Source organism: Micromesistius poutassou (genome assembly GCF_964030765.1).
Source record: "Micromesistius poutassou genome assembly, chromosome: 17".
Classification (NCBI taxonomy): domain Eukaryota; kingdom Metazoa; phylum Chordata; class Actinopteri; order Gadiformes; family Gadidae; genus Micromesistius; species Micromesistius poutassou.
In genome coordinates this window covers 2,077,992-2,094,849 of record NC_140287.1, presented here as the reverse complement: position 1 = coordinate 2,094,849, position 16,858 = coordinate 2,077,992, and the positions used below count along the sequence as shown (strand labels likewise).

Below are 16,858 nucleotides of genomic sequence, written 5' to 3'. Positions count from 1 at the left end.
TTCCTGTCATTCATTTCTGCAGGGTGAGGCCACAGAGGCAACAGGAGCCATGTCATCCCACGGGAGAGCAGACCCAGAGGACCCCAGAGTACCTCCTCCTCTCAAGAAACCAGGCACGGCCCAACTGTTTGGTGAGCTCTTCAAGACTGGGGAGAGAAAGAAGCCTACTCTTCAGCTGGTGAAGGCAGAGGTCACCTCATACACAGAGGACGGCACTTCACTGGATTCAGATCCACTTGCATGGTGGGGGACCAATGAGCACAAATATCCCCACGATGTTAGCAAAGCGCTACCTGGCTGCACCTGCTCCCTCTGTCCCTAGTGAGAGGGTGTTCTCCACTGCGGGAGACGTCGTTAGTGCCAGCAGATCTGCCCTTTCTGCAAACAATGTGGACATAAAAACCCTGAAAATACAATGAGCAATCCCTGGCAATCCTAATGTAAATCAGTTCAAGAAGAGTTCACACAGTTCCACCGTTTATTTTCTAAATGCTGCACTTTAATGGATATTTATTTTATTATATTTTTTATTTATTTGAGAATAATGATTTTTATTTACTTGTCAGTAAATGTACTTTTTTCAGCAGTATATTGACCTACTTTTTTGTATTCATTGTTAAGTTTGTTCAGGAAACCACTGTTTAATAAAAAAATAAATAAAATTATGTTTGGTTTCTTTTAACCCTGCTGTACCGAAAAACATACCGAACGAACCGTGACTTAAAAACCGAGGTACGTACTGAATCGTGACTTTTGTGTATCGTTACACCCCTAATAAACACGCCTTTTACGGCTTGACGCATAGAGACATGTACTGATTGGGGCGAGGCGGGGCACTAACTGAGCCTGGTTGCTAACCCTGTCTGTCTGTCTGTCTGTCTGTGCGTGCGTGCATGTGTGCGTGTGTGCGTGCGTTACCTGGACAGCACATCCCAGAATAAGCAGCAGCATTCTCTTCATCTCCTCCATGCTCTTGGCTAAAGGACAACAACAGAGTTTTGAGTTTTATATTATGAAAGTTAGATTGCTAGCACTAGCACTGAAAGTCACTTTACGTTGTTTTACAAGATGCTGTAGGTAAGATTTAAGAGCAATACTTTGAGTGTAACTTATTAGAAATGTAATAGCCATCCTTCAGCAGGGTGAAATGATGGGTAAGAATCATCTGGTTAACTGTGCCTGGCTCTGTGTAAGCCGCCTTTTGAACACTTGGGTAATTCATCTTCCTTTACATCCCATGTGTCCACACACCGCTATCATGGCTCCCACACTGGTGGGTGAAGAACTGAGAGGCCTTTCTTAAGGTGGTTTATTTTCAAGGACTTGCACTCTTAGGCTCTCTGATTGATCTGCAGCCACTTTAAAGCCTAAATATTAAACTCTCTACATCAACCCCCCTGTTATTTAGTCAAGGACAGCCTCCTACATCTAGGGGATAGAGTTTAAATTCATTCAATAACATGCTGAATTTCGCTTTATTACTATGAGGTTTAGACTATATATCTGTTTTTCTACATGGTCATGATCCAAAGGTCACAGACCTTCATCATATGGAGTAAACACATGAGCAACAATTGCTAAAAATAACTGAACAGCGCAGGCTATTCAACTTGAATATACACCCTCCGGAAACGTACAGGCCCATGGAACAAGTACATTACATAACTGAGTGTGTGTGAATAAATAAAAGTGTGTGAGACTGAGCCCAGTTGAAACCGTTAAGGACCTACTTGTCAGGCAGGTGTTTTTCTTGATCATTTTGTATTGTGCTTTATTGCCATGTTAATCAGTGGATTGTATTCGCCCTGGTAAGTGCTTTGTAACATCTAAAAAAGTGAAAAAAGTGTGTGTATCTGTGCATGCGCGTGCGACTATGTCACCTGACAGTGTGAGAGTGTGTCTCTGTGTTAGCTGACAGTGTGTGTCTGTGTGTTACCCGACAGTGTGAGAGTGAAGGGCTGATTATGGTTCCAAGTCGACGCAACGCAATGACCCCACTCACAGCCCTTGCTGCTGCGTCGCCTCGACGGAAGGTTACAATATTTGGGAGGCGCACGTCAGGCCCTTGTGGTGGACGCAAGGAGGGTCCGCAACCTCCCTTGCGTTGCATGAACGTGGGACCATAATCAGCCCTTGAGAGTGTGCGTGTTACCTGACTGTACCTGATTGTCCCTGTCCCAATTCTCCCCCTTCCCCTAGATTTGAGCCCTAACCCTAGAAAGGAGCAAGGGGGAGTGCTGTTTTTCGCTAACCAGATCGGTAGCTGACTTGCAGCTAAGGGCACTCAAGGCAAGTGTTGTTGTTAAGGGGAGAGAAATGGGACTGGGCCTAAGAGTGTGTCTCTGTGTTAGCTGACAGTGTGAGAGTGGGTGTTACCTGACAGCGGGTCCTTGGCGATACAGAGGATGTCTGGAAGCGTCATGACTATTAACTGCTGTAAGGTCTCCTACAGCACAGGAGGGGGAAAAGACAAACAAGGGATTTGACAGCAATCTATGATGGTTCAACTAGAGAAGGAAGCAGAGTCTGGCGGTAGGTAAAGGCTTCATTCACCTCCAATGGGAAGTGAGTCAGCTGACTCTGTACCAAGGTCCGAGGGTGTGTGTGTTGGCTGTTAGCCAACACAGGAAACACATGTGGTCAACAGACACCTGTACCACACACACACACACACACACACACACACACACACACACACACACACACACACACACACACACACACACACACACACACACACACACACACACACACACACACACACACACACACACACACACACACACACACACACTTTGTTTTCATAATTTCTTGGGAGTTCTATTTGAAAATAGATCATCTGGGCCAGAAGAAGTGCAACATGCTACCCTTTTGAGTGTGCATGTCTGTATGTGTCATCGCAGGACCATAAGGAAGGAACTTTTGCGCAAAATAAAACCTATAAGTAAAACAAGTCAACTATACTGGAATGAAATGCAAACAACCACACACCTCCGAGATATCTTTGAATTGTTTGTTTTTTGTCTTCAGCACAAAAGCTCCACAATTTAACACAGCATTTAAATACTTATAAAAATATATCTTCCTGTAGAAGGGGTACGGTTGGCAAAGTGACCCGGTTAAGTAAAACCCTTTGCTCACCATGTCTGACGCAGAGCTTTATGTTAAAAAATCGAATAGCTCATGCATGCACACATGAACACACAGGCTTTTCTTTCTACTCAGGTGAGGGACAACGAGTACAGGTGTGTTGTGGAGAACCAGGTAATACCTTCAGATACTGTTACACCAACCTATACACCAACAGGGAACCTGATCACTAGTCTCTCTTGGTGATCAGGCACGCTCACACTCACACACACACACACACACACACACACACACACACACACACACACACACACACACACACACACACACACACACACACACAGTGTAAATTAAACATGGGAGCCGGCTCACAGATGTCTTTCAAGAGACGGGAGTGGGAAAAAAAGATATTTGAGTGTTGCAGTAGTGTCCTGCTCCAACAAAGAACAAGTAATAGCCGTTTTCACATATGTCCTCCATCTTTTCTCCGCATTTGTGGATCAGGAGGTTCGACCGTGAGGGTCATTCTCACTGATTCACACTTGATGCCCGATATGCGGACATCTGTGTCGCTCAGTCATCGATCATCATCGATCATCTTAAATGTCGTTGCAGTGATGCATCATATATTCTGTTGCATCCACAACATCCGCATCAATCGATGAAAGATTGTAGCATGAGTCACAGACAAATAGAAGAAACGACGAATAAGAAAGGCCTCGCGAACGACTGCGTTGCCGGAGGAAGAGAGCGTCTTTTTTGGCTTCATTTCACATCTAACAAACACTGGGACAAATGTAGTTGATCTCTGTGTTTAACTGAGAAAACAGGGAGTGGAAGGACGGGACCTTATAATGTTCAGCTAACTGTTGTCAATAATAATTGTTATGAGAGTTAGTGCATGTGTGTGCGCGAGAATCGCAGTGTGTGTGTGAGTGAGTGGACGAGTGAGGAGAGCGAGCGGTCGAGTGTGTCAGTTTAGTGAAGTAATGAACAAGTCCGGTTGTGTTTGTGTAAACATGTACTGTAAATTTAGTGAAACTAAGAATAAAGTACCCAGCCTGTCAAGAATCGTGGCTGCTTCATTCCAACCATATTCCGACCTATAAGCAGACCCACTGCTGTTACCCCCGAGAGAACATCTGCGCTGGAGGGAACGTCTCCCCTGTGCTCCTCGACTACGGTCTGGGAGCCGACAGCAGGTAAGGTGTAACATAATAATAAAAAAAACATTTTCTATATACGCGTGCAGCTGTGAACTCATGTATTGTAAGTTATTGTATGATGTGTACTTTGAGGGTTACGATAAGACCTATAATTTAGTGTTCACCACAAATGACTCTGAAAAGCAGTGCCACATTTAAATATTTTTTAAACCATTCAGCGAACAAAAGGCAACAGGCTGATTAACGTTTAGGATGGGGTGCCACTCAATGACATGCAAACGTAGACCCAAGTGTCATCAACACGCCCACTCAACTGTTGTGAAATGCCGACATCCTACTGCTCATTCACATATAAGGTAATTAACATTTCCGCCGGCTAAAATACTACATCAGGGGTAGTCTTTTTTCAGGAGGTCCAACGTCAGGATATGTCATTCACATATACGGCCCGTCGGGGGAATAGCGGGAGAATAGACGGTTGTACGTCCATATGTGAAAGCAGCTAATATAAGACCTATTGAATTAAAAATAAGGCAGTTAAAGGAAAGTACAGCAGAACATATAAACACTCAAATGTTGGAATGATGGAAGACTACACAGGTTCTGGGATTTTGCATACTGTAGCATTATGATAAAGCCTGAATCATATCTTTTTCATTTTTCCATTTCACTTGGAGGAGCCAACATTGACACTGATCAGGGCCATTAGCCATCAGGACAAATGGGACCAAATGTTTCACACTCTTGATTCCTTTCCCTCATTAATAACATACAGGACCTGAAGCTATGAAGGACAGTGCAAGTAGTCGATCAATTAATGAATGAGTAAATAATGCTCTAACATATGGATATTAAGAGATACATAAATCATAACTACATTTAAACATAAGAAATCTCATAACTTTGTCGTCAGGCATAACCAGCCACTTTCTTGTATCACCACTAACGTGATGTTTCATGTTCCACTAAACCACAGCCAGCTTTGGATTTATTCTCGAATAGCCACAGCCAACCAATAAGCAGTTGGGTTTTATCTAGAACCAATGCCAGGGGATAACCGGCAGGGTGAATATTGAACCACTTGCATCCATTGGTCGAAAATACATGGTAAAAAAAAAAAAAGTAAAGTCTTGTTTTTGTTCACTGAAACAGCAGATTTCATGCATTACCTGCACATTTGGGTTGTTATTATTTCACCTCTGTCACCTCTACATAAAATGTATAGGCAAGAGGCAATGGACGCTATTTTAGAAAAGTGTGTATAGGAAAGTTTTGCATGATAACAATTGGTTGTTATTATGGAAGATATACTGTATGTCATTTGTAAAATGTACATGCATCATGTATGTATGTCTGGCAAAATATAGCATAAGAACTCTGAGAAGCCAAAAGTGATTAATTAGGATTGTGAGCATCGATTTGGTGGAAGTCCTAGCAATAATGAACTGACTGTTGAACTGATAAATAATACAAATAATAAAAAAATAAGTTCAGTTAATTTGGGCAGTTGAACAGGTATGGATCAAAGAGGTATATCACCGTGTATATAACCCTAACACAGGGTTTAACTGACCCAGGTTACCTTAGTCTCCTGGAAATCTTGTTGCAGAGCCATTTCACTCTTGCCTGCTTTTAGTTCTTAAAATCTAAACCCTTGCCAATTCATATTGGGAGTGTAAACTAAATAAGAAACCTGAAGTCTGTTGGAAGTCAGACTTCTGTGCAGCCAGGCACACAGAATCAGTCAGTGTCAGGTTACAATGCACTGACACAATGGAAGGGTTAGGACACACACACACACACACACACACACACACACACACACACACACACACACACACACACACACACACACACACACACACACACACACACACACACACACACACACACACACACACACACACACACGACCAAGAGTTGTTAAAAAACTCCCTTCCAACCCAGCAGAATACCAGGGTTGGAACAGCCTCTTCTCTGTTTGACCCGTGCCTTTTGCAATGCAACAAAACGTTAAAAAACAACAACAGATTTTATAGTGAAACAACAGTGCACGTTCATCCCAGATATTGAGGTGCACTGATGCAGCGAATGTGAATAAACATGGACACACACTCACAAACAAGTATGAGCCCAGAGGATGTGAAGTTTCAAACATCCTAGTCAGGCGCGGAGGGGCTTTGTTCTCCTGTTACCATGGTTACCAAGGAGGGGTAATGCAACAGGGCTATAGGGGCCTAGGGGGGAGCCAGTGACAGAAAGGAGCAGGCACAAAAAGGAAGGGCAAGGCAAGAATAGATTGAAAAAAGGATTGACAAAAATCATCATCATATGCGATGATACTAGTTCCAAAAAAGGCCCATATTGGTGAGAAGAAAAATCTCCCAAATAATACATTATTTGGGATGTAATTATAATTGTATTCTATTTGTTGCAGAGCCATTTCGCTCTTGCCTGCTGTTCTTAAAATCTAAACCCTTGCCAATTCATATCGGGAGTGTAAACTAAATAAGAAACCTGAAGTCTGTTGGAAGTCAGACTTCTGTGCAGTGTTTCAGCGAGGCCACACAGAATCAGCCAGTGTCAGGTTACAATGCACTGACACAATAGAAGAGGGTTCAGGGTGCGTTGGGAGGCAGAGCACACACACACACAAGGGAGCGAGCCCTTCTGCTATTGTTTGCCCAGTAGGTCACCCTCCCACACCCCACCCTACAGAGACCAGAGCTCTTTCTGCCAGTCCAATGAGAAGAGTCAGCCTGCTCACATGGTTAAACCCCAGCACTGCCACATCTCATTCATATGACCGGGTGGGAGGTTTGATTGTTGATTTCTTAAGTTCTTCTTGATCTGTCTGTCTGTCTGTCTGTGTGATTAACCATCAACAAACAGATTAACTAACCCTTCTGCCAAGCATGACCCACTTTAAAGAATGTGTGCCACCTCTCTCACACACACACACACACACACACACACACACACACACACACACACACACACACACACACACACACACACACACACACACACACACACACACACACACACACACACACACGAAGATCAGGGGTATGTTCTCCATCTTAGTCTGATTTAGACAATGTAAACTGCACAATAATCATGTGTGGGATTTTGCTTTTAGACTAGAGAGCACATGAAGTCAAATCACCCAGACAAAAGGCTAAAGCGGTCTTAAAGCACATGCAACATTCCTTCAATCTTTCAAGTTCAATAACATAACAATCCATTCAATTCACAAAACAATTTTTACTGTCTGGGCATGTCAATTGTTCCGGTGTTGTTCAATGGCGGCACCTAACAAAGTCAAAATCCTATTTGTCTCATCCTATTGGCAATAAAGTATGAATCAATATAGCCAGGTTTTAGATTGTGGAATCAATTCTAGCACTTTTACATTATTTTTAGAATATAACATCAAAGTTCAGTCGCAAGAGGTTCTAATGCTTTCACGTTGTTCAAGAAATGTACCAATTACTATAGACATAAATATGTAGCTCACACAAGCACATCATGCATCCTATTATATAGGTCATATTTAAACTTGGAAATGTTTCCCAAAGTGCGTGTCAGGTTAGTTAGAGCTTAGTCTTAGAGGAAATGTGTGTGTCTATGGAGTGTTCTCATCTTCTTATCACCAGGATGTTTTACATGTTACATGTAGATATAGGGGTGCATTGGGGTGTTTTACTGCTAGGCTCACAAGGCTTTGATAAGTCCTTGTTTGTCTAACCGCCTCTCACACTCAAGCCAGCTCCAGCGCCGTCATTAGGACAGGTGCACCCTGGGTAGCCCGACCTTGCGGTTAGGCGAGCCAACGGAGCAATGGCGCCACGAAAGTGAAGTAGCCTCTTTCTTCGTGGTAGAAGAAGAGCTTTGAAAAGGCAATTATTCGTTTGTTTTATGATTAGGCTATTTATGAATAGAAGTGAAACCGGAATGGTAATTTAGATAACGGAACGGAAGTATCATAAATGGAACTTGAAGGTGTGACAGCAAATTGGCAGACTGCGTTACGCACTGCAAACGGTTAGGTCATGACATGACCTGTATGCAAAGATGAAGTGTGGCGTCTGCGCCTTTGGTCTAGTATTGAGGTGTCGCCCGGTGCGTATAGTCTCCAAAAAACGTAATACTCAAGTGAAGAAAGGGGAGATGGCACACAAGGGCACAAGGGCTTTTACAAAGAGAATCCTTCTGGATGTTGACACTAAAAACCCTGCACCCTAGTGGTATCAATGATGGATTGACCTTAACATGTTGGCTGTAACTGTTGTAATTAGTATAGTTGGTTGAATAATGGACTAGGCCTACATGGACGCAAGATAACCCAATGTGCTATGATGATGATGTTGATGATGATGATGAGGGTGATGTGTACCTAGATCAATACATGCTCTCTGTTTTCTAAATATTGTATGTATTGTATTATTTCAAATATTTAAATATGGTATCACTATTACAATGTTGTGTGACTATATGTTTCTGTATACAAATGTTGTTATATCTCCTGTACATGTTTGTACATAATTGTGATATTATAGTATCTGTGGTGTAACTTTGGTGATTTGGATACACTGTGACCCCAAATGCACTCATGTGTCTTGGGGTGATTGGGTGATTGGCAGGCGAGCCTATAAAAGGCCGCTGCGCCCTGTGACGCGTCACGTACAAGGAACACTGATGAAGGGCTAGACCCGAAACGTTTACCCCTTGGTTATGTGGCCTGTAATTGTTGTTTCGGCTTTTAAAATACACTTTTGGAACTTCTCAGCCCTTGTGTGCGAAAGCTTGAACGCTAAACAAAGTGATACAAGACATGAAAAAAGATCATCCATCATTTAAGATTATCTCAGCTGGGGACTTTAATGCTACTATTGGCCATGACTGTGAACCTGAGACCTGGAAAAGCATTGGCTCTCAACATGATGACAACCTAACAAGCTTCAACGGAACTTATAACTTATTGAAACGGCAGAAGAGAACTCCCTCTTTATTCTAAACACAATGTTCGTAACAAGATCAGGCGAGCACAGGTGGTCCTTTCATTCAAATCTTGGCTATAAACGAAGACTGGATTATATAATGGCTGAATGGTTTGTCAAATACGCAACTACAAACTGCAGATCATATCCCAGGCAAAGCCAACCATTTGAGTCAGACCACCGGATCGTAGTTATGGATACTTTGTTCCCTACAAGAAAAACACTAAAGAAGACCTTCCACAAAACACGGCGGGATAAAAAACACCCTGAACTTCGTTATTTGAGAAATGACCCATCCATACAAGGCTCATATAGTGGCACACTTGACTCTCTGTTGCTGTCTGAACAAGAACCACACACGCCTGACGAAGCGGAAGAGCTGCTAACGAATGATCAAACCATTCCACCGAGAGCAAGAATATGACAAGACAGAGACAATGGTGTTCAATACTGACACAGCATTGATGGTGCAGGAAAGCATAGTTTCCCTCTGTAAAGAGAAGATCAAGAATGTCAGGACATTTAAATACCCTGGTTATACTATCACAAACTCAGATAACATCATTCTTTCATGCAAGAATTAGCTCTGCCTCCCAATAATGAATTGAAGCACATTCTTACTGACAAGCGAATACAACTAGACACTCGGTAAGATTTCTAACAACATGTGTAAGATCACGCCTTATACAGCATACAAGCTTGGAGTCTATCTGAGGGTGAACTGAAAAAAGTTGAAGTCATCTGGCATGGTTCTCTCAGGAAGATGGTGCAAGGGGGATTTGAAAGAAAGAATGCACCTAACAAAATGTCATCATCAAATACAAGTACCCATAGTCCCGATGAAACGACCCTGGACTGGAGGTACAAGATGTCAAAGGACAAACTACGTAACATCACTAAGACCATCCAATACGTCACTTTTGTTACATACAACAAGGGGCTATTTGATCGCAGAATGCCCAAAACTATCTGGAACAAACTAGAAAGGATATTCGGTATGGACATATTACAAATAAGAAGAACTACGATGAAGAGAAATGAACTAATGCGAGTGCTGGACCATATGTTCAGACACGAGCGCCCCAAGGCCACTAGTGCGCCAAGAGGGAAAAAGTGATGATGATGATGATGATGATGATGGGGCAGCATAGCAGCAGTCAAATCCGTAAAAACACAGGATTTGTGGATTTCGCTAATGACTCTGTTGCTGCTTTAAATGGATGACCAATTAATCGTTATGTTTATCACATATTCACCATTGGGATTGGAAGCAATTTGTCATTTATATTTAAAGCCAATGGTATGGCACAGAAAACCCACACACAAAACAAGAATGAACCTCCAGAAGTCAACAGCAGAAAAAGCTGTGGTCTAGGATTTGAAAGTTAATAGCTGGCAATCAATTCTAACACTAATAATGTTAGAATTGATTATGGATCCGATTCTGTTATTCAGCTATAAATGGTCATTTGGGAATATCAGCATGTGTACTTGGCCATGGCAGAGTACGATAGGCAGTGGAAGAAGCAAAAGACAGCAGGTTTACTGATTTGTTCACAGATTGTTCTTCACTGCTAGTGAGAGACCTAAGGATAATATCTCCAGTCTGTTGGCTCCTGGTCTTCAGTGCTAGTGAGAGACCTAAGGATAATATCTCCAGTCTGTTGGCTCCTGGTCTTTACTCATATTTGGAGAATTTCCCCTGGGGAAAGGGCAAAATTTGGTTGTTCTAACGGCTTTTGTGTTGTATGTGTGTCTGTTGACACAAAAATAGCATGTCCTTTACCATTCATGGACATAAGCATGGTGTTTGTTGCTCATGTTTTCAAAGCTAAACCAATGACGCCTGTGAAACGTCCACCCATAGAGCTCCTCACCCCCAAGGTCAATCATCTGCCAACGTTCGCACATCCAGACAATATATACAAGACCGGGGGAAAATCGAACAATTCAAACTAAAGTTCAATAATGCGATAGTGGAACTACTCCTCAGGCCCTGGGCACAGTGAAGCTCTCTTAGCCGCTGGGAGGCTGCTTTTTTGCTTTTCCGAGCGTGGTTTGCATGGTTGTGTTGCCGAGCGCCTCGCCATCATCAGCTGTGAGTGTCTTTAAAGGCGAGGGCCTTGGACGTTTAACAACCCAGAGAACAAAGTTGGGCGGGCGTCATTGTGGTTTTAGGTGTTGATGTTCTATGGATGTTCTTCTTTCTTTCTAGGCTTCAGTAAAAAATAGTGTAGTGCAGCTGCTGTTTTACTGCTGCCTGCCAACGTGCAGCGCGTGGTCAGAGCCGAGGTCTACTCCACAGGCAGCAGGGCGTGTTTACCTGGTAATAACTGCGGATTTGTCTGGTGAGTACAGTCAGGTTGTAGAGACGAAGGGACACATCGTTGTTCACGTTCTTATTCAGGCGCTGATTGGTCGGGCTAGGGTCACTATGGAGACACAAAAACATTAGTCTTGATTAACACACACACACCCCTATAAAAACAGTTACACACAGACACACACACTCCATCTATGCTCCATATCTGCTCTTACCCATTATCCGTTATATCCACCGTATGCTGCTCATACCTCACTTTACTTTTTGCTGCTGTATTCTCTACTTGTATTCACTACTCCTGCACTAACCCACCCTATTATTTATACTAAACTGTACTTATATTGCACTATATGACAATCATGTTCAAACTGCACCTTAACTACTCTTTTGCACTTCTTGTTTAGATCTCCAACCACATTTTGTTGTCTCTGTACTTGTACTCTGTACAAGGACAATAAAGTTGAATCTGACACACACACACACACACCCACACACACACACACACACACACACAAAAACAGTTAGACACCCACACACACACACGTTTGTGTGTGTCTGTGATTTCCTGATAACTGATTTGCATAGGGGAGCAGGGATGGGCTTCGTCTGCTTGGTTGACCTACTACTGCAAGAGGATTGGTTGTTTAAGGTCCAATTGAATCTCCTGTTCACAGACACCACGGAGCACAATGAACTTTGTCGCTCAATGTTAAAATGAAGCGGGCCACTTCCAAACAAGGCTGTCATCATGAGGTCTAAGTCCGAGGAATGACAACACTGTGCCTGTGGTCTCAGTGAGATTAAGCAAAAGCTGAAAACATTTACAAAATAATGAGAAACGGCAATCAAACAAAGCAAGTGAACCAATTTGTTGCACGATTAAGTTTCTCAGTAAAAGCCCCTGACCGGCGACTAGTCTGATTTATACTGTAGAGACTATTTTCATTTCTCTTTTTGCAATGCAAGTGTTGAGTTCTTCCTTCCAGATGAAAATGTTGTGTAGGCCTACAATGGTAAAATAATGGTTCAATAGAGTGCATAAAGTACATCAATAGGACACAAAAAGCAGCAGTTAAGTTACAGGAGACTACAAATACATAACGCACTGATAACTAAGTATCAAGTCCTGTCCTAAGACAGGAGTGCTGTGCTTTGGGCGTCTTTCTATCAGTTAGAAAGGATGCATAGCAAACCCTTCAGCAAGGATGTGGTCACACACAGGAAACATGTTCACTCACTCAACCATTTCATACTGTCTGGACTCTTTAATGCACCTGCACACCAAAGCACACGCTCTCTCTCTCTCTCTCACACTGTGTGCCGCTACCTACATCTGGGTCATGATCTTGTGTAGAAAGACGCCGTCCACCAACTCCATGAACAGGTTGACCCGCTCCTCCGAGCTCACCCCGTCTGGGGAACCCAACGGACCCAACGTCTGGATCTAGCAACCAGAGAGAGAGAGAGAGAGAGAGAGAGAGAGAGAGGGAGAGGGAGAGGGAGAGGGAGAGAGAGAGAAAGAGAATGATTGTAAAAAGTAAATAAGTGGAACATGGAAAACGTTCACTGACTCAGGGGAAACTCCAACACTTTTTAATGTGTGTCTGTGTGCATGATAATCGCTGTGCAAATCATAACAAAGCCAGGAAAATGTGGATGGCTGGCTGGCTGGCTGGCCTGTGAGCTAGCCTAACAGGATATGAGGTCACGGGAAAGCAGGAAGTAGGCCTACATCATTGTCCAATAACCTGTGCTGATGGACTTGACGACTTTGGGGAAGAAAAAAACTTGAAGCACTGCAAATTAAACCAAAAAGGGTATTTGTGAATCAATAAAACAACATGGATTCAGGATTAGGGTCACAGTATCTCGCTTTGCATCATGACACCAAGCTCCCAATGCAGACACCAAGATCATCTGGGTAAACACTTAAAGGAGAACTCCGGCGATTTTTAACCTCATTATCGTTTTCCTGAGGGTCACCCCATGTTGAGGGAAGTAAAAAAAAAAACGACGAAAATTGATTAGACCAAGCCAGAGATCTGCACTGGCTGCCGGCGCTACGGAATAGCTCTAACGCTAACCTATGGGGGCAAGCTCTTTATCCGCTTTTGGGGCCTCTAAACACATTCAGAAAACCATTCCAAGACCTACGTAACACGAGTTGGTTCCTTACGAGACTCCACCGTGCTCGTTTAACTCAAATAGTGTGGCGAAACAGTATAAACTTTGTGTTTTTGCACTAGCCGATAGCAGAACGGATGCGCGCAGATGCACAGCCACTGTGGCTAGTGGCTGGGAGAGCATCGGCGTCTCACTATTTGAGTTAAACGAGCACGGTGGAGTCTCGTAAGGAACCAACTCGTGTTACGTAGGTCTTGGAATGGTTTTCGTCTTGTTTTTTACTTCCCTCTACATGGGGTGACCCTCAGGTAAACATAATGGGGGTATAATGGGGAGTTCTCCTTTAATCATTAAACATATGAGGTCATGGACGATAGGTCTGAGAACATCAGTAGTGCCCTCCTACTAGAAGGGGGCCTCACACAAACAGTAGCCGAGGGGCCAATGTCCAACTTAAGCCGCCACTGCTGAGCAGTGACCTCCTCCTAGAGGAAGTTATGAACTGTAGGTCTGAGAACCTGCTCAGTAGTGACCTCCTCCTAGAGGAAGTTATGAACTGTAGGTCTGAGAACCTGCTCAGTAGTGACCTCCTCCTAGAGGAAGTTATGAACTGTAGGTCTGAGAACCTGCTCAGTAGTGACCTCCTCCTAGAGGAAGCTATGAACTGTAGGTCTGAGAACCTGCTCAGTAGTGACCTCCTCCTAGAGGAAGTTATGAACTGTAGGTCTGAGAACCTGCTCAGTAGTGACCTCCTCCTAGAGGAAGTTATGAACTGTAGGTCTGAGAACCTGCTCAGTAGTGACCTCCTCCTAGAGGAAGCTATGAACTGAGAACCTCAGTAGTGACCTCCTCCTAGAGGAAGTTATGAACGGAGAACCTCAGTAGTGACCTCCTCCTAGAGGAAGTTATGAACTGAGAACCTCAGTAGTGACCTCCTCCTAGAGGAAGCTATGAACTGTAGGTCTGAGAACCTGCTCAGTAGTGACCTCCTCCTAGAGGAAGTTATGAACTGAGAACCTCAGTAGTGACCTCCTCCTAGAGGAAGTTATGAACTGAGAACCTCAGTAGTGACCTCCTACTGTGTTGCACTGAGACGTTGTGGCACCACATCCACTGTCTCCAATACCTCTGAACACATAAACACACAACAAGGACAAAAGTTGACACATCCACTGAACTGACTAATGATGGACCAGCCAGGAGCAGCAGCGCATATGCACAGTATGTATAGTGTAAACAGGAACACAACCCCATGTTGAAAAGCCCATACATTATTTACATGTATTGAAGGACGAATTGGATCAAGTTGAACATGAATACACCGATACAGTGAAATGTGTTTACAGATACAGTGGGGGTGACCTAGAGCCCTCGAGTGAGAGAGTGAAACACCTCTCACCCATAAGAGTGATACACCACTCACCCATAAGAGTGAAACACCGCTCATCCACAAGAGTGATACACCACTCATCCATAAGAGTGAAACACCACTCACCCATAAGAGTGAAACACCACTCATCCATAAGAGTGAAACACCACTCATCCACAAGAGTGAAACACCACTCACCCATAAGAGTGAAACACCACTCATCCATAAGAGTGAAACACCACTTACCCATAAGAGTGAAACACCACTCATCCACAAGAGTGAAACACCACTCATCCACAAGAGTGATACACCACTCACCCATAAGAGTGAAACACCACTCACCCATAAGAGTGAAACACCACTCATCCACAAGAGTGAAACACCACTCACCCATAAGAGTGAAACACCGCTCATCCGCAAGAGTGAAACACCACTCATCCGCAAGAGTGAAACACCACTCATCCACAAGAGTGAAACACCACTCACCCATAAGAGTGAAACACCACTCACCCATAAGAGTGAAACACCACTCACCCATAAGAGTGAAACACCACTCACCCATAAGAGTGAAACACCACTCATCCACAAGAGTGAAACACCACTCACCCATAAGAGTGAAACACCACTCATCCACAAGAGTGAAACACCACTCACCCATAAGAGTGAAACACCACTCACCCATAAGAGTGAAACACCACTCACCCATAAGAGTGAAACACCACTCATCCACAAGAGTGAAACACCACTCACCCATAAGAGTGAAACACCACTCATCCACAAGAGTGAAACACCGCTCACCCATAAGAGTGAAACACCGCTCACCCATACGAGTGAAACACCACTCACCCACAAGAGTGAAACACCACTCATCCACAAGAGTGAAACACCACTCACCCATAAGAGTGAAACACCGCTCACCCATAAGAGTGAAACACCGCTCATCCATAAGAGTGAAACACCACTCACCCACAAGAGTGAAACACCACTCATCCACAAGAGTGAAACACCACTCACCCATAAGAGTGAAACACCGCTCACCCATAAGAGTGAAACACCGCTCATCCATAAGAGTGAAACACCGCTCACCCATAAGAGTGAAACACCACTCACCCACACCACCAACGGCGACTCCATGAAGTGGACCAACAACTCTGATAAAGTCAGATCCATGTTGCTGGTCTACAGAACAATGGCTCCTCACTGGTCCTCCCTGGTCCGGCCTGGTCCTCACTGGTCCGCCCTGGTCCTCATCGGTCCCCCTGCTCACGCGCCGAGGTCTGAGGCGTTAAAGTGTGTGCGGTGAAAGTAACCGTTGGTCCGAACTTCGCACGGCACTTCTGTGTTGCCAAGGAGATCCGATTCAAACCTTAAGCGACCGTGTGAAAGTTTTTTTTTGTCATAAAAATGAATAAAAACGCCAGGATTAACCGATATCAAGCCGAATTAAAGCGTGTTGGCGGGGTTTACGCGTTACTTTCCTAATCCTGTATCCTTTGTTTAGAGTGTCATTGTATAGTCACTACTACACGAGGAAGAGTGACACTAAGCGAGGTCGGGCCTGACGGACAGGGGTGAGGGCCAATGCGGTGCAGGAAGCTGTAGTCCCGCCTCTCGGATAATATAGCCAATCAGTGAACCTGAGCGAGGTCTGGTTTGACGGACAAAGGTGAGGGACAATGCAGAGCAGAGAGCAGTTAGTCCCGTCTCTCAGATGATATATCCAATCAGTGACACTAAGGGATTTGACGGACAGGGGTGAGGGCCAATGCAGAGCAGATAGATG

The 16,858-nt window shown here is 43.9% G+C and overlaps 1 protein-coding gene across 1 annotated transcript in view; it reads right to left on the bottom strand.

Annotated features, from left to right (window-relative positions):
- Nucleotides 1-16,577, bottom strand: part of ccdc88c (coiled-coil and HOOK domain protein 88C) — a 59,643-nt gene extending 43,066 nt beyond the window's left edge. Inside the window, exons 1-5 of the mRNA XM_084482382.1 lie at nt 16,186-16,577; nt 12,914-13,026; nt 11,583-11,691; nt 2,377-2,446; nt 919-977 (exon numbers count right to left, since the gene is read on the bottom strand). Of these exons, the coding sequence (XP_084338508.1) occupies nt 919-977; nt 2,377-2,446; nt 11,583-11,691; nt 12,914-13,026; nt 16,186-16,245 (411 nt within the window). The 5' untranslated portion in view covers nt 16,246-16,577. The remainder of the gene's footprint in view (nt 1-918; nt 978-2,376; nt 2,447-11,582; nt 11,692-12,913; nt 13,027-16,185) is intronic.
- Nucleotides 16,578-16,858: the final 281 nt, after the last annotated feature.